The sequence below is a fragment of the Glandiceps talaboti genome, chromosome 4 (assembly GCF_964340395.1).
Source record: "Glandiceps talaboti chromosome 4, keGlaTala1.1, whole genome shotgun sequence".
Taxonomy (NCBI): domain Eukaryota; kingdom Metazoa; phylum Hemichordata; class Enteropneusta; family Spengelidae; genus Glandiceps; species Glandiceps talaboti.
This window is the reverse complement of record NC_135552.1, coordinates 10,824,738-10,852,193: the sequence shown is the minus strand read 5'-3', so window position 1 is coordinate 10,852,193 and position 27,456 is coordinate 10,824,738. Positions and strand designations below refer to the sequence as shown.

Here is a 27,456-nt window from a genome sequence, read left to right as displayed (position 1 = left end):
GTATTTGCAAATCAACGCCTTCAAGTAAAATATTAAATTTTAAGTCAAATTTTGTGAAAATGACGTGCTTTTTAGTATCCTTAGGTTGGCTTTCAGGTTTCAATAGTTCGATGACACTTTTAGCGCCAACAATATATTTATCATATCATGCTAATGTCAAACTTTTACATGCGAGCTATGTTAAATTATCTAAATAGTACTTTGGGAAACATTCTCTCGTCCAAAAGCAAGATTTTCATATTTTGTTTTGACATTTTATTAAAACATGAAAAAATCCAAATTATAGTATCATAAGGACTGGTCATAAATTAATGAAGGGATATACTTTTCTAGTTGAAACATCAAGTAACACAAATGTATAAGTTGACAGATCCGAATAACAATAGATTCACACTAGTTATATAAGTCTATGTAATAATATTCAATTAATATTCCGGTTTTTGTCAATTTGCTATAACTACTTTGTTATAATTTGTCATAGTATTCATATGTATAGAAATCTCTACATTGTCTCCGATGTATTGATATGCTAGTGTACGCACGGGTCGTTATCTTCATGCACATGAGTAATGACCAAGGCATTGTCGTCTGATTTCAAATCAAATCAGAATCCTTCATAAAAAGCTAAAATCAAAACCCTACGAATGCACCAATACCCCCCCCCCTCAGTCAACTCACAACTGTCCCAAGCCCTTTGCATGATAAATGACTGTTAAAATGTCGCAGTTCAGATTTGTTTCGATCTGTCTTGGTCAACGATCCTCATCAGAATTCCATGGTTACATCTATAATCGGCTGATGAGTCATACCGCCACCTAGTGGTCAGCTGTGACTACGTAATTTGTCATTCTGATGCAGATCGTCACCCAAGACCGATCGAAAGCTATAAAAATACCTTTGAATTGCTTGTACGTTATTACCTATGTAAATCAGTTGATCTACCAAGCAGATGAACATTTTTGTTCAAATAAATGCCTGTTCATTTTTTTCGAATAATTTGTCATTAAACTATGTTTATATCGAAATAGTAGCTTAGGCCTATAAAGAAATTAAATATCTTTTTCATTGTTTGAGTGTCTATTTCAGGTAGTTATGTTTTCCGTTGTTTTCCATATTGTTTCTGTGTTAATGGTTTCTTCTCATCAGATGTACAGCCATTACAGATTGGAAGAACATTTTTATATTGTCTATTTAAGTTGGTGTCAGTTTCCGCATCCACTATTTCTTGCAAGACTTGACAGTTTTCGCGATTTTACTATTTTTTTCTCGAATACTTAAAAAAAGTTTAGGGTCGGGTTTATGGTTTACTCGTTCGTAAAAATATAAAAACGTGATCATTTGCGTAAATTTATGGGACGGGTTGAACTTATAGTTAGTCTGATATTTACATGTATTAGTACCACAAAGGCTGTGATCACATAATTTGTCAAAGTTCCCTAATAAATGTACGAATCACAAACAACTTTCGGGTACACATCTTGGGGTATCAATACTTCGCAGTGATGTATAAAAACAAAAGTTAACGAATTTCCACTTCCTTCCATTTTCTCTTCAACGTGCACTGTTCATTTCACTAATGCAATATTTGGGTATGCTATTTTTGTGTATCTCTTTCCCTTTATCACTCAGATGGTAACAATACACCGTAAAGTTTTAGTATGTTAATTTTATGTTTGTCTTTTCCTCTTAATTCTACAGATGCTTCATCCAATCCATGCATACAGATATCATACGCTGGTAAGTGTTGTTTTCTTATCTAGCAGTCTGCCTTATTGATTTGGTTTGGCACTACATATATACGAAATTCGTTCGCAGTTGGTTTTCTGTTTTATATATAACAATTAACGTCAAGGAAATTAAAAAAAAATGATGCAAACTTTGACTAGACACGTGCACTTTCTGTAGACTTTTCTAGCAAATCATCATGACAAAACTACTTGCATGTCTTGAATCAGGTGTTTTTCATCTGAATACGTTCATTTAGAAATTGTCTGCTTTATGTACGCTCATTCCATCGATAATGTTGGCATTGAAACAATTTGATTTTTAACTCTGAAAACTTTGATAATATTATTATGACAAGTTTACTTTCTGTTGATTTTATGACCCCGCTCCTGATAATTTTGGTTCAAGACAAATTCGTAAGTTTAAAACACTGCTGCAAAGGTTGTAAAACTATTGCTTTCTTTTTGTCATCAGGTTCTTCTTCTTTGCTGCCCTTCTCACCCTATGTATCGCAGCAGCTATTATAGGCTGGTATTTCTACACTCAATATAAAGAAGACCAGGCACGTGAAGAAGACAGACAACCGTTGACGTACCGCACCAAACCAGGCTCTAAACCAGGCACTTACGTATCATCTGTATACATGATTCCTACTAGAAACAAAATAGCAACGGATTTGTCTTCCGATTTGGAAAAGAAACTGGAACCGTCCAAGTTACCTGAACCAGAATCGATCAATCTTGAGGTCCAAGATGAAGTAAGTCGTCCAGAACTCGAAGAGGGCATGGACGATAGCATGGGCGACAGCAGCGCACCTGAATAATGTGACAGTTTATATCGAGATAGTCAATGGACTAGTACCCATTTTAAATTATTTTGTTGATTTGTAAATGTAAATGTGTCTGCATTCAGGTAATTTTATTTTGATAGTCCACTAGCACATGTACGCAATATTCTGTATTGACTGTGTTATTAAACAATTTTGGTTAACATAGTCTGTAAGGTATGGCATGTCGGGGCGCCCTCGCACAACGGCCAACACCTTTGGTGATATATAGCAAGGCGCATCGTCGAACGCCTTATTTTACAGACTAGATTTGACATGGCCGATTTGCACTCAACTATAAATACAAAACCTCAGGAGTTTCATGTGATTATTTGCAATATTTTACGTTAGCATGAGGTTTTTATAACCCCTAAGAGAAACGGTAGAAAGTGTGGTCTTTATTTTTTTAAGTTGGCCAAACCTCAACTTTGATGGTGTCCTACGATTCTTCTTTCAATTTTAGTCGACGACTGGGATTGATTCGTATATTCTGTGTACAAAATTCAAGCTTTTGAAATAAAGGTAAAGGTGTATTCAAATATGTTGTTTCATATGTTTTATTAGATGATGACGTAGTTCTGTTCCTAACTGTTACAATGAAATCACTCAATGATCGGTCTTTGTCAACATGATGCCCTCTACAGTCGAACAAATCGTCGCATCTTAAAGTGGCCATATGGATGACGATTGGGATTTTTTAATTTACAAAATAATTTGATCATGGATTCCGACTTGAAAAATCAATATGAAGCACAATTGACTAAGTCTGTGTTTGTAACTCAATACATTGCAAAAAACAAAACAACAACGTGTAAAAGGTTTTGTTATTGTTGGTACAATAACAAACACTTTACATATTTATTACGTTTTGCAATTTATGTACTTACAAACAAGGACGCGACATAAGTTGTTTCAGATAGACTTTTCAAGTAGGAAGCCACGGTAAAACAGATTTATAAAATAAATAAAAATAAATACCCAATCCTCATCCATTTGGCCACTTTAATGGTCATGCCGAATAAACACTATACACTTGTAATATAGACCAGCCATGTTCGAATCTTTCGATGGCAATTTACTAGTAATAAAAAACCCCGCAATATATTTTCGTGAGTAACAGATCTAGACAGCAATCATAAACTAAAAACAAATTATTGTAATCTAGGTGGTGCTGTAAATATGAAATGTCATGAGGTCAAATGCATACAAATCTCTACGATATGACGTAATGGTTTTAGTATTTAGTTGGGATCGATATTTATTATATTATTATATTAGAGATGACCAAATGTAATTTCCACTTTTCACTTTTAACATAATGATAATTATGTTTTTTGTTCAAAATGTTTGGAAAGGAAAATAATTATACAAAATAAACGATATTATATCATTGTCTCAAAATATGCATTAATTAGAAGTTCTAGAAAGTAAACTAAAATAATGTAATATTTTGATGTATCTATGTCGTAGCAGCCGACTATATGGTACACATACGGCGTATATTGATTATCAGGGGTGACGGTAGATTAGAAACCATACCATTTAGACAAATCGCCTCTAATCCTCTAGAGGAATACAGGGTATTATCAGGTACGTGATTGTGACTGACTTTGATGTTTAAGAATCGTATAACATTCAAATAAAAGTCCACGAGTCAAGTTTTGACAAAATACATCTGTGTCTGATAATGTTTTTGTTTTTGCTGTACGTGTGTATGCAGATTATTTGCCACTTAGAGGGTAGTTAGGCAACACAAAACATTACAGTTATAAAGTGGCATTTTAAACACAAGTTACATGTCTAATTACACAGACTATCTTGCTGATGTTTTCACCCGATAGGTACATCCGGGATAGTCGTGGGCCAATGAGACGTACAATGCCCATGAGCAATATACAAATGTACTTAATAGAACTGTTTCGACAACTGAACAATGAATATATAGTTTCCATCATTTCAACTTTTTCTTGTCATTAAAATTTCATTGCACTCGGCATGTAATATAAATATTACTGTTACTGCCCCAATATAATATGGGTGTTTTTGCCTTCTGATCTAGCCTGTTTGGGGAGCTGACGTGTTACCCCGATAGTTTTCGTATCTCCAGCTTGCCCTGATTCCCTTATCAAGTCGATATTATGGTTTGAAAGTATTCGCCCATTAAGGTTATTTGTGGTGAGTTTATTCAAATGAAGTCATTATGTAAATGAACACACACAACTATGATGACCACGTGCACAGGTTAACATTAATGCAACACGTGATAACTAAGATACAATTTACAATTAAGTAAATTTAAAGTGACCATATGGACGACAAATGGGTATTTATTTTAGATTTTTTATTCATAAAACAACTCTACTGTTTTCCGGCTGTAAGACAGCAATAGTTTAAACAGCTCACATAACGACATTATCACTATCTCAACCTTAAGTTAGACTTTACCACGTTTTCTCAGCTTGTCTTTTCACATAAATTTAGTATTCTTTCGTCCATGCCATTTTTGGTATATTTCATGCTGCTTTTCAGTAGGTTTTGTCACGTCAATAGTTCCCATCGTATACTATCATGGAAGTAACACGTACGCCAACCATTTTCAAATCCTGTACACTGACTAATGGATTACGCAAGCACGCAAGCACGCACGCTCGCACAGAAGGACACGGGACCCATCGTGGTAGTCCCCTCTGGTCTACGCCCATTGGGGACTGATGAATATTCATGACCTTTTATCTGAACGTATAATAAGCACTTAGGAGTCATGAATATATATATATATATATATATATATATATATATATATATATATATATATATATATATATATATATATTATATATATATATATATATATATATTTATATATATATATATATATATATATATATATATATATATATATATATATAATCAAATATATATATGCACATTGCTGACTCCCATGGGGCAACGCTTGATCACTGATAAGACAGTCCAAGAACAACGAATGTGACACAAGTTTCAGTTTGGAGTTTGTTTGCAATTGTGCGACTTTGTGTGATGTAAAATCATGGCATTCCCCTGTACGTCGAATTTTAGGTCAACAAAGCCATAATAGGCCACATTGATGACGATACAAATGGGGCTACTACCTGTATAAAAGATTAAATCGAAATATATTAAGTATGAACCTGTTTACTGTAATTTAATGTGAAGTAATTTAAAGTGATGAAGTAAAGTCGATGTTATAATTATTTCAGAACGAAGGTGGATACGCATACTTCTTATATCCCCTTACTGAATGACAGTCTGCTTCGTAAATACTTTTAATTCATTTCTACTTTTCAGGCCGTGAAAATCTTTATTTTCTGGGGGAAACGTATACATGTTAAACTTGATGTAGTCTATTGTAATGGGTCAAGTAATACCAAATGTATCACAATTACTTGTATATTGTTTTCATTTGTAATGAAACGATGTGTCATGATGTGTTGGCCTTCAATATTGTATGAGCCAAGATAAAAATACATAAGTGAGACACACACTGATTTGACGAGGTCAAAATGAAGGTCAGCTATATGTAAGTGTACTGCTCTTTAATGTTCAATATATTAAATTTGATTGAAAGACGTTTACTCGAAATAATTACTAGTCAACTTGCTCATTGTAGATATCCTGTTCATTCGTGATTGTTCGACATGTAATTCATAAGGGGCGAGATCAATAGCTCAATGTATAGGATAAAAAACTAAACTCTTTTACTGGGATGGGGGGGGGGGGTGTTAGAGTTTAAGCCATTTAGTGCTCATTCTACAAAATCGCTTTTAATTTTAATGGATCTGTTTTGTACCCCCAAAAATACAAATATTTCTAAAAAAAATGTCAAATTGAGAAATGGAAGAATTTTCGCTGTAGTAAATGTGTGGCACTAAAATACATTAAACTGACGTCGATAAAAGAACTGTTTTCCCATCACTACATACTGGCTTTGCATTCATAGCAATACGTACTACTACATATTGATTTGAAATTAGTTGTGCTATCTGAAACAACTGTCAATTTTAGCAAATAATTTAGTGTTTGTGTTTGTTTGTTTTTTGTTTTGTGTGTGTGTGTGTGTGGGGGGGGGGGTCTGAGGCCCAGCTAAAAGATTTTTTAAAACCAACATTGAACTATATTGATCTCGCCCCTAATATATTTACCTATTTTCAATTGTGGTTAAAGTTGATAGCCTTGCGAAATATATGTACAGTGTTATTGTCTGGAATATACGACGTGCAAAAACTTAATTAGGATATTAATTCATCTAATCTATCTCATAAAATCATAACATAAAATGATAATATACTTGATATTCTAAACACGTCACAACGTTAATCTCAATCTACCCTGAACTATCAAAACGCTGACATTTGACCTTAAGTCAATTTATGCAAAATAACTGAATTCGTCTTTTTGAGCTTATTGTTGGTCTATAAACGTTCCACACTGACTAAATGTGTAAACATATATATCATCGAAATAATACCCATAATTACATACACGCACAAAAGAGTTTGAGCGGGTACATATTGAATATGCATATTTAATATTGTCTGGTATTACGTCATCAATTACTCAAAAGCTAGTGAGAGAAACGTCAGCCAGTTTCTGTATGTTCAACTCTAGAGTCATGTGACTTTACATTTCGCTGCACACATCACTGTCAGCGGACAGTCACTTCAAAAGACTAACAACACATGAAGCTATGAAATGGCCAATCCTCATCAAATCATTGTTTGCGTGATCCTGTTGTTTACAGAGGTAAGATAAACACGTTATACTTTAAAATTACAACCACTGGTCTCTTGGCAAATTAGTTACAGCATAATTTAACGACCATATCGTATGTATAAACATTACCTTATTTGATTAGATTTAATTGGCAGTACTCTAAATTTGGCTTTTTATATTTACACCGAAGCTTAAAGTTTGACCTTTTTCACTATACCTAATTAGTGAGTTAATTACTTATTGAAATACCGTATCATTACTACATCAACAGGTTGCGTCATTGGAGTGTAAGGATGGCATGTAAGTACATTTATTCAGCTTTGAATTTGATGGCCATGTATTGACAAACAAACAAACAAACAAACAAACAAACAAACAAACAAACAAACAAACAAACAAACAACACACACCCACACAAACAAACAAATTCATCTACTCTTTCTTCTGTTCGTGAAAAGGCGTAGCTGTGTTAAATGTTTACACCACCTTTATCAATATTGGTACTTCAATCTATGACTACAGTGTCTAATGTTTAAAGTTGATGCTTCGGACTTTAACACCTTGGCTAGACCTTTTCCTGGGGCGAACTGTTAGATAAAGGGCTTGACATGTTCACGTGTTTGTATATGGTCATGCCCATGTTGTCAAATTTGACTTAAAACGACCATTTTTAACAGTCGATCGCTGTATAATTTGAAATACAATTTTAATAAGAGACAATGCGAGTGTCCTGAAACCCATTTGTGTGTAATGCTAGCTCTGTACGCAAGACTATAAATAGTGCATGCACCGCGGAGTGTATTTTGGTAATTTTTTTGTTAAAAATGATGGTTCTGTATGCAAAGTAAACGATTGTCATTCACTATGCATTGAATGATGTCATTCGAGTAGGGCTGGAAATGCCTGACTTAACATCGTCGTCGACAAGCAAGGATCGTGAGAGTTGATGCATGGTTGATAAAAATAAACACCCTTTTCATTTATATATACATGTATATATATTCATGTTGTGGTGATGTGATGTGAAATGTGCAAGCACCGTCATGTTAAGGGGTCCTTGATGAGGATTATGTATCGTAATAGGACACTCACCCTCTTGTTCCGAGTCTGAGCAAGGTAATACCTGCCTAAGCGAACAAATCGTAGAGGGAGTTATTGATACGCAGATTAAGATCATTGACGTTGTTCCTTCGTGTTAAAGTTTTGGAATAATTGAACGTGCTGTCATTGTTGTTTTAAGGGGGATTACAACGATGTACACATTAGTAAAGTTGGTTCCAAAAACAATTACGGTTTATAGCCTTTCGAATACTATACTATTACTTTATAAAATTCGTCAAAATGACTTTACTCAAACGGCGAATGAATTAAAGGTCTTATTGTGCTTTGTTCTCAACATGGTTAAAGTGGTCATATGGATGAGCATTGGGTATTTATATTGTGGAATTTCAATTTATAAAACAAACTCTAATATGTTTTTCTACTTGAAAAAAATTGTGAAATTACAGATACCAAGTCCTTGTTTGTAACTCAATAAATTGCAAAAATATGCAAAACGTGTATAAAGTTTGTTAGTGCACATACATTTATTAATCTTTCGCAATTTATTGACGTGGTATATGTTATTTCACTTTTGTTTTAAGGTAGAAAAACATAGTAAAGTTGTTTTATAAATTAAAATGCCAAAATAAATACCCAATTCTCATTCATATGGTCACTGTAACACACTACTATCCCACTTCAAGTCATTAGAAAGGAGCGTATCGTGAAATTTAACTATACATATTGTCAAGGGTATTATATATATCATTATATATTAATATTTGCCAAGGGTATTATATATATTATTATATATTAATATTTAATATTGTGAAGGGAATATGATCAACTTTATTCTTTCTGAAGTATGCAATCATATCATGTAACTATTAAACTTTGAGGGCTCACATATTTGTAATAGTTATTCTATTCATCCATCCATCCATCCATCCATCCATCCATCCATCCATCCATTCATTCATTCATCCATCCATCCATCCATCCATCTATCCATTCATCAGCTTGTTTTCCTCCTATCTTGTATTGATATAAGTCAAAACATATATTTTGAAAGTGTAGCTGGTGTTATTCGTATATTTATTGTTTGATATGTTACTTCAAATTCGTCTACCTATGTCATTTGTACAATCATGGTATGTATCAGAAATGTCTCATATTCATATGTAATTTTTTACTTCCCCAAACAGATGTAAAGACGGATATGTCATTGGACTAACTGGTGGGAACTGGTCACTGTGGTCAAAATGGTAAACTCTTCTTTAATTTGTTATGATTCTTTTCAAAGCATCTAGTGTTGTATTTCTCATATATGATATTTTATAAATTTAATAACTGAAAGTGGCTATACATTACGTTCTTTTATCAATAAAAAATCAATTGAATCTCTGAAAGTTGTAAATATGACATGGCACAATTTTCTTTCACGTGGCATAAGCTGACCTCTTACTCAACAAGGGAAAACACTTATTGGAAACCTCCATTAGAATAATTATAATATCGATGACATCATCATTAGAATTACCTTCTGGCATTGTTAAAACAATTGATTGCATAGTAGATATTTTTTCGACATTATTATAGTATAATAAATCATGTCATAGGATTGCTTATAGGTTATACCGTTATACCAGACTCAGTCATGAATTGCAAGTGATGGTTAGGTATGCTTCAGTAAGTAGCATACCACGAGTAACGTTTGAATACACAGCAAAATGTATGCCCCTGGAAAACATCGAAACTCGGTGATTTATAACAAATGTGACTGAAACTTCATGGGCATATATATGATATAGCAGACATAGATGGAACAGGAATTGATTATCATCAACCATGTGAATTGGACGAATACACAATGATCTACTGACCTTTTAGTTAACGATATACACGATTGCATGTACGATTCTAATTGACTGAGAAATGAAAACATCTTTCAAGAATAACTAAAGAATCAAAACCACGTTGTTTACAACGTAACTTATCACTTTTGTATTGCAAACACGTAGTGATGAGCAGCAAATATACAGTGAGCTGCGAGTGCCCCAAATATACTTACGTAGATTCTAATTGACTGTAAAATGAAAGTTTGTTTCAAGATATGATGTACATATTGTGTTTCACATGATTTTGAAAGCAGTGGATGTTGCATTACTGAAAATTGTAAAGTTATTTATGCGGGTATATCATGTCTGGTTTTGTGATCTGTGGCCTAAGGGTTCTTGTCCTTGATTTGATGTATTCATTGTCAATTGTGTTATTTATAGTACATTCAAGGTCCATCCAATACCCAGAGAATATTTCATTCTTGTATTAGATGTGTTTATTGAAAACCAATCTCTGCTCAGTGTAAATGTAACAATTATGGAAGGCCGTTTCAATGGCCATGTCTATTCTTTTCAATGACCACTGTAAACGCTTCTTCACTTTTAGGTTAATGGTGGGTGCTCTTGCTGTGGTGTGTGTTGTCGCAATCATTCCAGGTTGTCTTCAATGGCTGGTGGGAGGTGGAAAATCGGCTCTAGATGGCTTTGGCTTCGATAGAAACAAAGCGATGACGTCATTATCCGTAGAGTTAGCTAGGCTTAAAAGTAAAAGCGAAGAGGGAAAGGTTCCAGAAGAGTTGACATTTACTGAAACAAATGGTCTTGAAAGTGAAACCATGAGAGCTGAACAGATAAATGAAACACTTCTAGAAGAAGGCAATTGGATTGGAAATAATGATAGCATTCCTAATCAGTCTAATGACCAATCAACATTCACCATTGAAGATGAAGGTATTCAATCAAAAGGTTACATTGACAGTGCAACTATCGAAGATGAAAATGATGACGCCAGAGAAGATGTATTTTTGAGGTCCTTGGAAACTTCTGGAACACAAACAGAATGGGATTCTGAGGACTCTGAGGAGGAAGATGTTGATGAACTACCTCCGGATGGACCAGCAGTAAACCGAGTTATTGAAATGACAGCAGAACCTACAGTCCTTCAGAGTGTTGTCATGAATAATCAAACAGCCAATTATGACACTGAATCAGATAAACAGATGAAGTCACCAGTATTGCAGAAAGATTTAAAGGAATTCTCTCTGGCAATTCCTCAGTATGCTGAAGAAAGTACGGTAATTGTATTCCATGCAGAAGAAGATGGCCCAACCGTACGATCATCTATTGGAGAACCCTCTTACTTGTCTCCCACCGATGCCGATTTCGTGTCAGAAAATATTATGGAGTTCCAAGATGGAAAGGGGGACAAGACACAATATAGATATTTACAGGAGGTTATACCAAGAGAGGTAATGAACTCCACCAGGCAGTCTCCAGAACAAAATTACATTAAAGTATCTATGTCAGAGGAAGATCAGCATATGGAAGTTCAAAAAGCGAGAACATTTGCTGAGTCGACCGTGATTGAAAGAAAAAATCCACAAGGACTGTTCGTCAACAATGTTGAAATGTCACATAGTGATGATGCCCATGCAACGTTTGCGTTAACAGGTTTTAAGCATAAAACCAGTGAACAAATCACACAAGAGACCTACAATGTTGAAATGTCACATAGTGATGATGCCCATGCAATGTTTGCGTTAACAGGTTTTAAGCATGAAACCAGTGAACAAATCACACAAGAGGCTCAAGGCAGTTCCACACCTTCTGCTACACCTATTTCCTCAATGGATGTTTACCAAAGTGGAGACGTTGAAAAAGGACGTATCAAAGAAAGCACTGCTTTACCAGTTCATGTCTTGGAGAAGAGTCAATCAAAGTCTGATAGCAAACAATTGGTAATATCGGCTTCAGAATTTGACAGAGCAACTGAAACTGGGTCTGAAACATTGCCAACAACGAACGGTGAACAACATTCATCATCATCTAATGATAAAGCTTTACCAACATCTGAGACAAATAAAGGTTCAAATGGCATACAGAAGGATAAGACACAATACGCACTAGTAGACGAACTCTTCTATGAGAAAGATATAAAGCATATGTATCAGTCTTCTAGACAAGGTGACTATTTCTCATTTATGTCAGAGGATGGAGAAGAGACAATTCCAACAACTGAAACACACACTGAGATGGACTTGGCTGAAAATGGAACCCCACCAGAAATCATCGACAGCACCATCATAGCCACACGCAAAGAAGACTTCCAGTCAGCTTTAGTGCTTTCTGGATATAAAGATGATTTTGAAATTCTACCGACCGAATTTGAATTTCAAGACAGTGACATAGCTTTTGCTGAGCTTATGTCCACCCTAGATCCTGATGAAATTGGATATAATAAAAAGAAAAACACTAAAGTAAGAGATGAGGCACCAATTTATGTATTTGAGAAGTCTTCATCGATATTCAACACCAACCAATCAATACCAACAGACTTAGCACAGGAAGTGTCCAAAAGAAATATGCAAGAATCTTTGATGACGGCTTCCAGTGAATTGCCTAATGCAGCGTCTCCTGACTCAAGTGTAGTATTGTCTAAAATTGAGGTTCCTGATGTGACGAATGAAAGCACTACAAACTACAGACTCGTAGAGGAAAATGTCCTCAGTAAAAATGACATCAAAAATACAAGCCAGTCTCCTACAGATGAGAATTTCTTTAGTGAGAGTAATGTGTTTCACATTGAGGAAAATGTCTTTAGCAAAAGTGACATCAATTATACAAGCCAGTCTCCTATAGAAGATGTCCTAGGGAATACTGTGATACAGAATACAAGTCCGTCAGATGACATCTTTATGTTTATGTCGGAGGAAGGAAACAAGGCAGGGCAACCACTCAGGCGAGATACTGAAACATCCATGGTAACAAGTGACAAATCAAAAGAGGTCAGCCACAGCAATGTTGTAATGGCACAAAGAGGAGACATCCTTTCTACCTTCGTGCTAACTGGTTTTAAAGATGACACCACTGAACCAACAGAAGGTGAACGTCAAGACACTAACAATCTCTCCAAAGAAGTATGTTGGCCAGAAAACAACATGGGTGTGTTGCATGATGATCTCATTCCAAATGTGTTTGAAAACAGAACAAATACACCTGTCGAGAGTGATGTAAGTCATGAAGAGACAGTTTCCATAGAACCGACTTCGATATTTTCGTCAGATGAAGATCGTGATTTGTCAGAGGAATCATCAACAGTAAATAGCGAGTACTATGAAGTAAGAATTGAAGATTTAAGTTCCAGTAGCATCACCAGAAAACATGGGGAATGTGCATTTTCTGACAGTTCAATTCTTGAAAGCAGTGCACCGATCGCGAGTATGGACAAACTGAAGAACAATGAAATAGAAGAACCCGAAAGAGATGACTTACTTCGACTCCAAGAATCTTCATCTCACCAAGAAATTATGGAGAGCAAGAAAGAGGAAAATGTGGATGATGAAAAATCAAATATTGGTATAATTACTCAAGATATGCGTCGCTTCATCTCAAGTGTGTCATCTGATGATAGTCTTTTATCCATCATTGATGAGCAAGATGAAACTAGGTCTAATAATATGGAGGTTCGCAGCGTAAACAGTCATGTTCATACATCAAATTCCGATGGTGCCAAAGATGATGATACTATTACCTGTTTGGGAAAATCAAAGACAACTTCATCTACTGATTCCAATGTTACCTGTTATATGGAGAATGTCCAAAAGGCAAGACCACCACCAAGACCACCATTACCAGACCAAATCGTACGGAAACTTGCGCAGCAGCAGCAATGGCAAACCCCAAAGGAATCACAGCAGCAATTCAACAGAACAGACAAACAAACCGGCTTTTCAGTTGTATTAGTTGGACAATCCAGCAATGCCTTCAAATCTGAAGATAGGCATGAGAAGAGATTAGAAGAAAGTGGCTATTCTACAGCAGGGAGCCCAAATCAACAGAAAAGAAACAATAAGGTGACAGAAAATACAGTTTGCAACCCTAGACCAAACCCTACACAAAGTGGTGCAGATAAGGATGGTAAAAGTAAAAATCTTGAATATAAAGAGACTTTGTCTGAACATAAACAACCTCCCAACCAAACATCAAGGGATGAAAAGGTAACTGATAAATCACAGAAAGCTAGAGATGGCAATGTTAAGAACTTTGGGGAAACAACAATTCAACCCCAGGAGTACACTGATGAAGTACTTGTTCAAAGCCCTGTTAAGAAGGAGGAATACATTTACGAGAGCAGGAATATTCCACTTGTATCATCTAAAGTACCTCCTATAATGTCAGTGTTTGAAAGGAGAAAACCACCAGATATAAAAACCTTCAGACCTATGCAAGAGAAACTGCACACTGAAACTAGAGGCATCACACCTGTCAAGGCATTTCCTCTTCGTCAAGATGACATAAATGTGACTTTGAATGTAACAGCTAAACCATCGGAAGTAAAGGGGGCAATATCTTTAGGAACCACTGACATGCCGACCACACAACCCGAAAATAAACATTACTTTGATAGAGTGGGACAAAGTTCACCACCCCCTCCCATGCCCCCACCAAGACCAAACAGGAAATTTGGAGTTTCAAATGCTGAATTGGCAGTTTCCCAGTCCAGTACAGCTACACTCACCTCACCTGCAGCTGTGGTTCATCGGCAAGTAGATCAATCAGAGCAAAAGACTATTGCCAAACAACCCGTCGATAAAGTCTATGATTCAAAGAATGTTGCTGTTCAAAAAAGAATTAAAGATAGCTCTGACGAGATCACAGTAGAGACAGAGACCAAGAACAGAGAAAGCCAACGAGGTCAAACCTTTTCAAAAGAATCGCAATCACAAAATCAGAAGGCAGCAATAGTTCCATCATCTCCAAAAATATCTACTCCCAAAACAGCTCGTGATAGAAACCCCCCAAAAGGTAAAACAGAAACATATGGTTACACTATCATTCTGTCTAAAGTTTCCACTAGCACTGCGGATAAAGATCCTTTCACCAGCAAACAGGAGTATCTACCAAGTAGACAAGCTTTGGCTGCTAGAAGAGAAGCTTTCTTCACTGGCTCTATGCCGGATGTGAGGCAAACCATTATTTTACCACAGGACAGCAGACCAAGACGTCCAAGTTTTGAGGGAGCAGATATAGGTAGGACAAATCAGGAGGAGATGCGTCATGCAAGTCAAAAGTTATACTCTAGAATGCAGCAAGAAGACTCTGTGAGAGGAGGGGCAGGCGAGATGAGAAGCCCGAGAGAATTCTCGTCATTGAGGAGTCGGTCACCCCGCAGAAAATCAGTGTCACCGAGCCGGAACAAGAATTTAATGATAGTTTTTAAGACTCAGTCAGTGCAAACAGAAAAGTCTTACATTGCAAATAAGAGAAAACCCAAATATGGATTCTCTACAACGTTGTGAGACATAGAACACATGTTGTGAAGAAAAGTAGGGCTGAAGGGATGAGGATTCCTAAAATCAATAACTATAATTACTGTGGTAAAATGTTCTATCCAAAATATTGGCAGTCAGTCTGGCAGGGCTTTCAAAATGTGTTGGTGTCGCATGGTGTTTTCAGTGTTGTGTCATGCTGTGTTATGTTACATCATATGGGTTGAGATATATGTTGAAAATCAGAATCAAACCACACACTGGTCTTCCTTATTTTCACATTGATGTTTATGTCAATGCAAGGCTTTTATTACTTTTTGACTTTCTGGTTTTCTTGTAGCACAGCACCGTGACCATTGCATAATCTATTAAAATGACTCTCAGTGTAGAAGGGGTATATATCGTATGAAGTAAAATTACTCGAAATTACCGAATGTTTCATAAGAAATTACTAGAAGTAGATGTATGGATCAGGATATCATAATTATGATTCTAAATTATGACAGTTACAATGATGAATGATTCAGTGACTTGAGTTAGAATATAATATGTCTTCAATTACAGTTCACTCACATCTTCATTTACTCCTGAAATGTAACAACCTGCAATGTTAGCCTAGATAAGCATTTACATCATTTACATATATCATAGACAAGCTTATATTTGTAGTAACCACTTAAACTACTGTTACACTACTTGGTGGCAGATACAATAAGTGAGTGAGTGAGTGAGTGAGTGAGTGAGCGTGTGAGTGTGTGTGTGTGTGTGTGTGTGTGTGTGTGTGAGTGAGTGAGTGTGTGTGTGTGTGTGTGTGTGTGCGTGCGTGCGTGTGTGTGTGTGTGTGTGACTTGTTAACTACATATAGTAAGTAATCAGCTAGTATGTTCAAAGGAGATAGGGTAAACTAGAAATATCAGTGGGGCCAAGTAAGTTTATGTTCTAAAAAGCAGTGTTAAATTTTCATCATGTTTGTGTTAATGACCATTAATGACCTTAAAAAGGTAGGGAGTGTGCCATTCTATAGAGGTTTCATTTATATGAACATGTCATTATTAAGATTTTGATTTTTTTGACGATGACCACGTCTTTTGTAACAGTTATAAATTAATTGGAGAGAGAGAGAGAGAGAGAGAGAGAGAGAGAGAGAGAGAGAGAGAGAGAGAGAGAGAGAGAGAGAGAGAGAGAGAGAGAGAGAGAGAGAGAGAGAGAGAGGTTGGCTGGCTGGCAGACAGATAGGCCGACAGATTGATAGACAGACAGACATAATCTTTTATGCTAGTTTTTGCAAATGTGTGGCACAAAACATTGCTCTGTGGGATATTATTTAATCTCGATTTACATCATAGCCACACTAAGAATCAATAAACGGTGATTTAATCACATTATCTTATTCATTTTGTTAGTATTTGTTTCGGTGTATGTATGAGATGGAAAGTAATCAGTTGTATTATATGTGAACACACATATGCAAATGGCTTTGAACGCTACTTCGGTGTTGGTTATTATATATTCACGTCAATGGTCCAGAAGGTCACACATGCTAACAGCAAGAGTCCAATGGGTAACAATTTTGTATCGTGTCCAATAATTGGCTATTTCTCCAAGTCACTTTCTGCCAGGGTTTGTGATTTGTTGGCAGCTTTCATGATATTCAGTGAGGGTCACACATGTATGATGTACTTGCAGTAGAACTTTGAAGTGGTCATCTCTGCGGTCGTATATATCGAAGCAAAGGCAGGGAACTATTATTTTATGTTAGGGATTTATGAAAGGCAAATGAGACAGATGGAATGCTAATTTTTACTTGATTTCGAAGTTTATGTCTGTTTCATATTGGCATAATGTCTAACGCAACACAACACACAGATATCATATCCAAGGTGCCTTTAAAACTATCAGATTTTGATGGCATTTTCACACACCAACTGTCTGCACATATTGAAGATGTCATTGATGAACAGTCATATTACCACTTGTCAGTGATAAATACCAAACGTTCTCTTGCCTATTGCCATACTACGTAGGCAAAACGAGTGAAACTGCGTCGGGTGTTGTTCGTACTTTATGGGAGACAGCCTGGGAATAGCATGCGGTGTAGACTTTTTGTACACATTTCATTCCAATTACCCATCACTCATCTGGTCTTTAACCACACACTTCCTTTTTTCCATTCTCCTGTTTGTCGCCATACTCATTCTCATTATCTTCACTTTTAACAAGTCTTGGGCCATTTCAAGCAAATAATCGCTGATATTGACTTGCACTAATGGACTGGTCAGTTTCTTTGGCTGGGGAGGGGGGGGTGGATTGGTAGGGGGAGTGTAACCCTGTTTTTGTAATTGGCAGGGGGAGGGGGTCATATCATGTTTTGAAAATTGTGGAGAAGGGGTTATTGTGTTTTGGATTTTGATGGAATAAAAACGTTACTTCACATGGAGTGACGTTCAAACATAACTGTAGTCATATTAATGTATTACCAACGACACCAGTTACAGAACACATCATGTAAATACTCGGCTGTTTCACAATGAATGGCCAATGCTCACAGGTATTGCAGTTTGGGGCAAACGTTGAAAGTCATAGACAGTTTATAAAAGAAGTTAATCTAAATTGTGCTACAAATCAAAACAGACAAGATACCTGTAAAACAGTGGTAATTGGGAATAACAAATGACGATGTTTAAAGATGCTACTGTGTAAGATCATTTGAGGATGAAGCTATCAGAATTGCCAATTCAAGGGGAAAAAGACACCAGCAGTGAGAGAATACATGTCATTGAGTGGACAGCTGGCTGCCCCAGACAGTACCAAGCAAAGGAAACCCCCATTTCAAAGATTTCCAATAGTGACCTCCTTGTTACAAGAAACTATTCAGAAATCTCTCATGGGAAGTCAGTGTGTGATGGTTTAGGTGCCGTAGCAAAAGAAAAAAACCCACCGCTATACAAGCTCCTATGCATGGAAGAGAAGTTATAGCTAATGCTAGTGACATATACTGCTTTTACAAAAAGAAATTGATCCATGATGCAACACTTAGTCGTATAAGGATGAACAGATTGAAGTATATTATCAAAACGCAACGTCATCTTTGTCAATGGCTCCGATGTTCACCGTACAGCTTCATTGGTAACTTAGAAAGACAACTCTTCTTGGAACAAGGAAGCTTCATGCTGTTAGAAAAATTAACTTCACACTTCGTTTCGAAGTCTGCAACCTGTCATGTTACTGTTGTAACTGTCAAGAAAACACAGGGCTGTGTAAAAGTGCAGAATATTTGCAGCCATGGAAAAAAGTAATCCTAAGAGCAAATTGTTCTACAGATACCAATATCCACAGCAGCTGTATCCTGAATTCCTGCTGATTACTCTATTTGTTTTAGTGAAAGATCACCCTTGCTTGTTTCTAAAATATACCATTATTAGTTATCTGACAAATTTCACTTGAACAAATCATCTACTCTTCTTGTACAATTGTTAGCAGTCATATTTCCTATACAACCATTAAAACATGCAGTGGTGATGATGAAACTAATGTGTCATCCGTCGAATATATTAGCACTTTCTTCGACATGTACAAGGAACGAATGGACAACAATGAGGCAGAAAACAAAAGTTTGAAAGAGCAACCAGCATCCATAAACGACAACCTAACTACATCACAACAAGAACTGTGGGATCTACAACAATCACAGACAAGTTTACCCTAGGTGAGACGCACCTAACCACCATCTCTGTCCAGGGGTAGTACGAGACGAAGTACCACTTTTGACTGTCTACAACCCCCAGGTGAGAGATCACCGGGGGTAAATTAAGTCAAAGGTGGTACTTCGTCTCATACTACCCACATTTACACATCCTCTGCCCAAGATTTACCCCGGTGGAAAGATAATGGTCAAATACGACTTTTCGTATAGTGTACAAATCAGTTTCATACTTGTCTGTGCAACAGTACACAAGGCGGAACAACTTGAAGATACACGGTGTCCCAGAGGAGCCCGACAAAGATACAGACTGTCTGGTGCGTAGTAAAAGTCGTCGACATCCACATCTCACCAAGCGACATTGGCATCAGTCACCATCTACCATCCAGAACACTTGCCCATCCAAGACCAGCTCCAATAATAGTTAAGTTTACCAGAAGAACCGTCCATAATAACATACATTCAACCAGAAAACACATCAAGAATAAATCTACAAGAGATATGAACATTGACAACCACACTGATACCAACGAGAACCTGATGAGTCCCGTCAACAAACAACTTTTCCACAAGCAAACGAAAGGAAGAAGTCTCTACAATGGAAATTTATTTGGACCAGGAACGGGAAGATATTGGTGAGAAAGATTGAAGAAGGTAGACCAATCAAGATACCAAATGAATGACATTGAACGCCTGCGTTAGCAAAGCAGCATGCACATAAACTTGTACATTTGTAGCCGTCAACTGTACATGTAAAATACATCATTCTGTAAAGCATTTTCAATGGAACCATTCAACTCAGGTACAACTTCAACAAAACTCCTCATATCAGTGAAAAGACACTATTACCACATGAAATTTCCACTACAGGAAACACAAACAAAATATGGAAAACAATTAACAATAATTTGTTTTGGCATTTTAGCGTATATGTACACATTTACCAGTTTTAATGTTATTCATATCCACACTGTTCGTGTTTTAACTGAGCTACGTGTAACCAAAGCGAATTCCATTATATATTTTTATACTTATGGCAATAAAGATAAAAATAATAAGATTTTAAACAAAAATGGCAAAAACGTCATCCTCCAAAAGCCTATGACTATACCGATGTGCTCTTGACAGAAAGCAGTGACATCTTTCCAATATTGGACATAATCTTGTAGCAAATAGAAATTCTTCTAAAAGTTTCGATCATTACCTTACTTACAATTATACCCCAACTCGATTGTTTTTTTTCCTGTTAATGAAAACGATGTTGCCAAGGAAATCAGCCCTGGAAACCTATGGGACTTGATTAAATTCACCCTAAACTCATCATTAATTCTGTTCATTACATTTCACGTCCACTAACCCACATTATTAACTGTTCTCACTGAAGGCATTTTTCCAGACTCAAATTTGCAAATATCACACTCAATCACACCAAACAATCTATTATAAGAAAGGATCGGTGCTTGAAGCCAGTAACTACAGACCCATTTCAATTCGGTCCATTCTCAGTAAGGTTTTTGAATCAATTTTACACGATCAACTTATCACTTTTCTTGACAATTTTAATATTATTATAAATATCCAATATGGTTTTTGGAAAAAATATAGTACAATACTTGTTTAATAGCTGATTTGGTTTCTGACAAAACAGACAAAGTGGACAACGGTTTTATTACATTTGGCATCTTTATTGACCTTAAAAAGGCTTTTGATACTATTGACCATCAAATTCTCTCAACAAACTTTCTTACAGTGGAATCAGAGGTGTACCTCTCCGTTGGTTCCAAAGCTATCTGGATAGTCACCAAGAAGTGTTGCTCTGACTAAACCCTTTACCAAACTCTTTATATACAAATAGTCTTTCATTTGTGTGTATCCTCGTGTGTATTTTCAGATAACCACATTGAACAAGTCCTTCTTTGCATACAAATGGGCTTTCATTTGTGTGTATTCTCGTGTACTTTAGGATTACCGCTTTGAACAAATCCTTGAGCACACTTTTTATATACAAACAGTCTTTCATTTGCATGGGTTCCCATGTGTGTCTTCAGATGGCTACTCTGACTAAAACCTTTACCACATTCTTTACATACATATGGTCTTTCTTTTGTGTGTATCCTCATGTGTATTTTCAGATTACCACTTTGAACAAATCCTTTACCACACACTTTACATACAAATGGTCTTTCATTTGTGTGTATTTTTATATGTTTAATTAGATTGTCATGACGATTAAACCCTTTACCACACTCTTTACATATATATGGTCTTTCATTTGTGTGTATTCCCATGTGAACCTTTAGATTCCCCTTACGATTAAACCTTTTACCACACTCGTTACATACAAACGGTACTTCCTTTGTGTGAATCCTCATGTGAACCTCAAGATTATCTTTACGATTAAACCCTTTACCACACTCTTTACAGACAAATGGTCTTTCATTTATGTGTATTTTTATATGTTCAATTAGATTGTCATGACGATTAAACCCTTCACCACACTCTTTACATATATATGGTCTTTCATTTTTGTGTATTCCCATGTGAACCTTTAGATTCTCCTTACGATTAAACCCTGTACCACACTCGTTACATAGAAACGGTACTTCCTTTGTGTGTATCCTCATGTGATACTTCAGATTACCATTCTGAGTAAACCCTTTACCACATTCTTTACATACATATGGTCTTTCATTTGTGTGTACCCTCATGTGTATTTTCAATGTACCACTTTGAGAAAACCCTTTACCACATTCTTTACATACAAATGGTCTTTCATTTGTGTGTATCCTCACATGATCTTTCAGGGTCCTATTATGATTAAACCCTTTGCCACACTCTTTACATACAAATGGTCTTTCATTTGTGTGTATTTTCATGTGTCTCTTCATCTGTCTATGGTGCTTGAACCCTTTCCCACGCTCTTTATATACAGACGATCTTTCCGTAGAAATCCTTTCTTTTGTACTTTCTAAATTACCACAGTTGTATTTCTCATCATTATATGCATGCTCATCTTCTGGATTCATAGCATAAGGAAATTCCACTTGCCGTATCCCTATAGGAAAGGCATTTCCACTACTACAATGTCCATGAACTCCTGTAGACATGCTACATACTGGGTCTTCCATAGTGGACAGTTTATTAGCCCTGTCATAGTCTGAGTTTTCCATTGTGGCAAGTTGTTTAGTCATGTTGTCACAGTCTGTGTCTTCAACTGTGGCTAGTTGCTCAGTGACAGTGTTACAGTCTGTTATATTATAGTCTGGCCCATCCACTGTGGTTAGTTTATTCTTTGTCTTGTTATAGCCTGGGTCTTCCACTGTGGTTAGTTGGCTAGTTGCCTTGCTGTTCACAGTTTGGACTGGGTACAGAACATCTTCACTTGTTACTTTCCAATAACTTTGCTCTGTGTCAATGCCATGATCATTTGGTTTCACAGCATCTTCAACCTTTATTTTTACTGTGTCTTTGGAAAAGATATTTTTGACAAAAATACTTGAGTTGGTTTCAACCTTGATGTGGAAAGGTTTATCAGAATGATAAAATATATTTGATAGTTCAGGTTTGATGTTAATGTTTAATTCTTCATCATAATGACCCTGGTTGTTGTCATCTTCCTGCTTCACCATCATCTCCTCTCTGTCTAGTATCTGTTCTTCATCTTTCACTAAGATTTGTTCATTTGAACAGTATGGTGATTCAACCATATTACACACAATATCATTTTCCTGATGACTGCACAACAGAAAGTTATTCTCAGCATTTTCTTGTTTAACTGTAATCTTCTCCATGTCTTGTGAACTCTTCTATCATCTAACAGTCAGATACAATCTGTTTGAAACAGAAAATTTAGATCTTGGATACTGACATCAGCAGTAGGTAACAAATATTAGTTAAGAGCCTGATCGATCAAGTAACATGTAAAAAAAATACAAGTTGTGAGGAAATTCTACATAGCTATAAACATGGAAGTCCTGATTTTCCCAGCATCCATTGTGCATTCAACATGCCAGCAAGTTTGAGTGATACTCACCAAAGTAAGAATTAGTTGATTTCTGCTTCTAAAAATAGAAAACGCATATTCATATAGCAAGCGTTCTGGGAAGAATGAGTTGACAGACCAACATGGAAAATTTCATTGATCAATTCTGCCATTTGTGACAGGTGTTACCGGAAAATTTTTTACCATGGGGATGTCCTATTCTAAACACACAAATGATTTCAATACAAATGCATGTCCATGCACATGAAGTAACTCCCTCCATCAGCATATAACATAAGAATCAGAAGGACAAGAGGCCTATCGGTCAGAATAGCTTCGCTGATTTTGTTTTGTTTTAGTTGTTGTTTCTTTTGTAACATATGGATGTGTGTGCGGAGGGGGGGGGGGGGTCGTGACTCGATTCTGACTTGTGACTCGGCTCCCTAACCCTGCTTGCATACGTATGTGGGGTCCGTGACTCTATTGTAGTCACTTCATACCACAGGCACTCAAATCAATGTGTAGAAAAAAAAAATGTATTGTATGTAAATAAGACTTATTTACATATTTTTTTAAAAATCATACACATCGATTCGAGTGCCTGTGCTTCATACAGTCACAGCACACGGAAAAGGACGAATAATCAGTTTTGTTCTCGCGATTTTCCGATTTTTAATATTATTTTCTCTATATTTCAAATAAAAGATTTAAATATTGTTTCCTCTCACCATGGAAGTATAACTTCCATGCTCTCATTGTTTTTTTTTTTCGGCTTCCCTACCTGCTATCACTGTCTTATCAGAGATTACAAGCTTTGCATTAATTAGTAGATTGCTAATCCTAGAACAAACTCACGTTGCCCAATTAACATTTTGCAGCAGTGAGTGTAAACATCTACTGACCTGACTAATGGAAGTATGGTCTGTCACAGACAAGTAACACATTGTCTGTGGGTCCATGTACTGCCAATTTAGTTGGATCAGTAGATGTGTACACTCACTGCACAATGTGGTGAGGTTCTAGGATTAGCAAATTCCAATCCACTAATTCATGCAAAGCTTGTAAACTCTGATAAGACAGTGGTAACAGGTCGGAAATAGGAAAACAAACTGGGAGGAAACTTTATTTGAAATATAGGGAAAATAATATAAGAAATCTGGAAAATCGCAAGAATGAAATTGATAATTCGTCCTTTACCCTATGGCCACAGTGAGCTAATATTCTATTTAATGATGGTTATGATATAAAACAATGGCGAATATTCAAAAGCCGTACTCAGTATATATAAATAGTGGTCGGATTAAGATGACTCTCATTATGCTAGATACATGTAATGTCTCCAACTACTAAGTTAGTGGTCTGAGATAATGTTGACCGTGTAAAAATCACAGAGCTCATAAAGGATGTCATTTTAGAGAGTGTTGCAGATTTCTTATCTTCTAATGTTGGACTATGGTATTATGAATATAATACAGGAAAGAAATCTGTCACTGTATTTTGAAAACAGTTGTGTTTTGCGGACTGTATTCATGAAAATGTTCACACACACACACACATACATACATACATACACAGACCCACACACGTACACACACCATGCAAGCAGGGCTAGAGTAGCAACAGTCGAAATGTCATGGACCCACACTCGCCACGCAAGCTAGGACTCGTACTCGGGAGCCCATTCTACCTAATGTCGGGACCCGATACCCCGTACACCGACTCTTCGTCTTTCCTACCCCAATTGACACCACTTCAGTATTACAGATTCTCATGAATATGTCAAGTGAACTACCAGTATGCCAGTAATAGTAGTTTACCTACCCCTGATTAATCAGAAGTTCCGAGTCCGTGATGCGGGTCACGTCCGTGATGTACACAACGAAGATCACACGCGTTGACAACACACTAAGGTCATTTAAACAGCGCCACCATACAGTGACCTGTAATCACAACATGCTCCAGATCCAAAAGATATCGACTATCATATATTACCCTGACCTCAAGGACAATTATGGGAGTTCATGTAAATGGTAGATGAGAAGTATGATGTCGTTTCAAAAGATTACACACACAAAAAGAACTGGAGTGTTAGACCAACAAGTAAAGAAATGGAGAAAACATACATGTATGTGTACTGTACTACTGGACCACAACTTTCATACTGTGGGTTAGACTTCCATGCTGCAGCGCAACCCAACCCAGGTATTAAAAGTCGCCAAAGCTGTAATTCTTACAGTGATATATTTCTTTCTAAGACAATCCTCCAATTTTGAAAATACAAAATAATTACACTTGTACAATCTCGTATTTAATTGTTGTATAAGGGGGTGCTTCCTTTGATATGGGGGGGGGGGGGGAGAGCTGCTATTTGGAAACAAATTAACGCAGGGCAAGGCCAAAGGTGGAAAACAAAATTACTGAGCAACTCAACAGAAAATACATGCCTCTAGCGCGAGCTAAATAAAACATTGTGTTGAACTAACTGTAAGCTTAATGTTGCATGTTATAACATTCTGAAATTTTGTATCACTATAGAAAATTGCAGGATTCAAGGTCAAGTCAGGACAGTAATATGGTTTGATGATAGCGTGTTTGGTATGGTTTCGGCATATGCATGAGAATTTATTTCTCTATGATAGTTTTCTAAATTCAAATTTATATTGATCAGTATTGTTGTCACTTCGAAAAATAGAGATATTTTCATAAACTATGGGTTCTGGAGCGTCATTTAAAGATATTACATCACCTACAATTTACTTGTGATTTCAGGTGCACCAATACACCGTGTTCCAGTCGACATTCTACCTCGTCATACATCTGTGTTTATATTTATTGACACAATGTGGTTCTTTATAGAAATAATTCTTTATTCTTTATATAAAAGCATCAAAGCGGTCCCTACACTGTAATGCACTTTTTATACAAGATCATGACCTGTCCGATTGAAAATTGAAAAGATGTCATTCGGAAGATATGCATGAAAAAAAACCTCAGTAGATATATCCGCCCTGACAAAACTGTGGATACGCGCACACAAACTCTCACTATTTCTGTGTTGCGTAAAGTTATGAAACAAAGACGTCTGTACAGCCATTTCCGTTTATTTCAATAACTCTTTAGTCTCTGCCACATTAATTCATGAAATGTAGACTCACAACATGACAGTTGATGCTGATGAGGGTACTAGCATATACACAGGCCTGGTCAATTGGCTTACCCCAATTGAAATGACTGGTCAATTGATACCTGGATTGGAAACACTTATACATGTTACACGAACTGGCATATTACGACAATGATGTCGTTTCAGCTCAAGATCTTAGTACTTGTTTTATTGCACCAATTTGTTAACGTAAGTCATCAGATCATTTTTCATACACCCTAATTTTGCTTTAATTTTATAATTGTATATATATTTTTTAATTTATTGTAAAGTTGACAACACGCGTTCGTAGGTAGGTGTCATCAACTGACTGCAAAACGGTCACGGACACGTTAGGTAGTTTTTGTTTGATTCACTTAAGGAATGCTGAAAAACACAGAAATAAAACATTGAGCATAAAGCCATTACGAAATATTCCATAAAGCGATTGAAACTGTTTATTCTTGATTTGAACACAACGCTTATGAACAATCGTATTGATGGATGGTCTAAATTTATTCAATTTCACTTATTTACTTCATTTATTTCTTTTAAAAACCGTTTCATTTTTTATCCACTTGTTTATTCGCGTCCATATCGACCCATACGTTCATTGATTTTACCGATATCATTTCTTTTGTGTAGGTAAATTCTCAGGATTGTACTACAGCGGGGTAAGTCTTAATTTCTGTGTACAGTTGATCTTGTCGCCACTACCTTACTTGTCAGGTTGGACGAACATTAATTGATGAGTGTTAGCTATAAATGGTAGTCAGTCTAGAATTGGTTTGATTTGTATATTGTAAAATAGTACTGTGAATGTTTGTAAGTCATGTAAATACCACGATAATTATGTCAAAAATATGAATTTAGACGAATACAGGCATGTATTTGTTAGTTATAAGACACTTTCTATACTCCTGTAAATTTGTTACTTTTTATTTTCAAGAAATGATATATT

General features: G+C 36.2%; 1 protein-coding gene across 1 annotated transcript in view; it reads right to left on the bottom strand.

Moving 5' to 3' along the window:
• LOC144433567 (uncharacterized) overlaps positions 1–22,521 on the bottom strand; it is a 70,948-nt gene extending 48,427 nt beyond the window's left edge. Inside the window, exons 1-2 of the mRNA XM_078121886.1 lie at positions 21,970–22,521; positions 21,382–21,888 (exon numbers count right to left, since the gene is read on the bottom strand). Coding sequence (XP_077978012.1) covers positions 21,382–21,888; positions 21,970–22,499 — 1,037 coding nt within the window. The 5' untranslated portion in view covers positions 22,500–22,521. The remainder of the gene's footprint in view (positions 1–21,381; positions 21,889–21,969) is intronic.
• Positions 22,522–27,456: the final 4,935 nt, after the last annotated feature.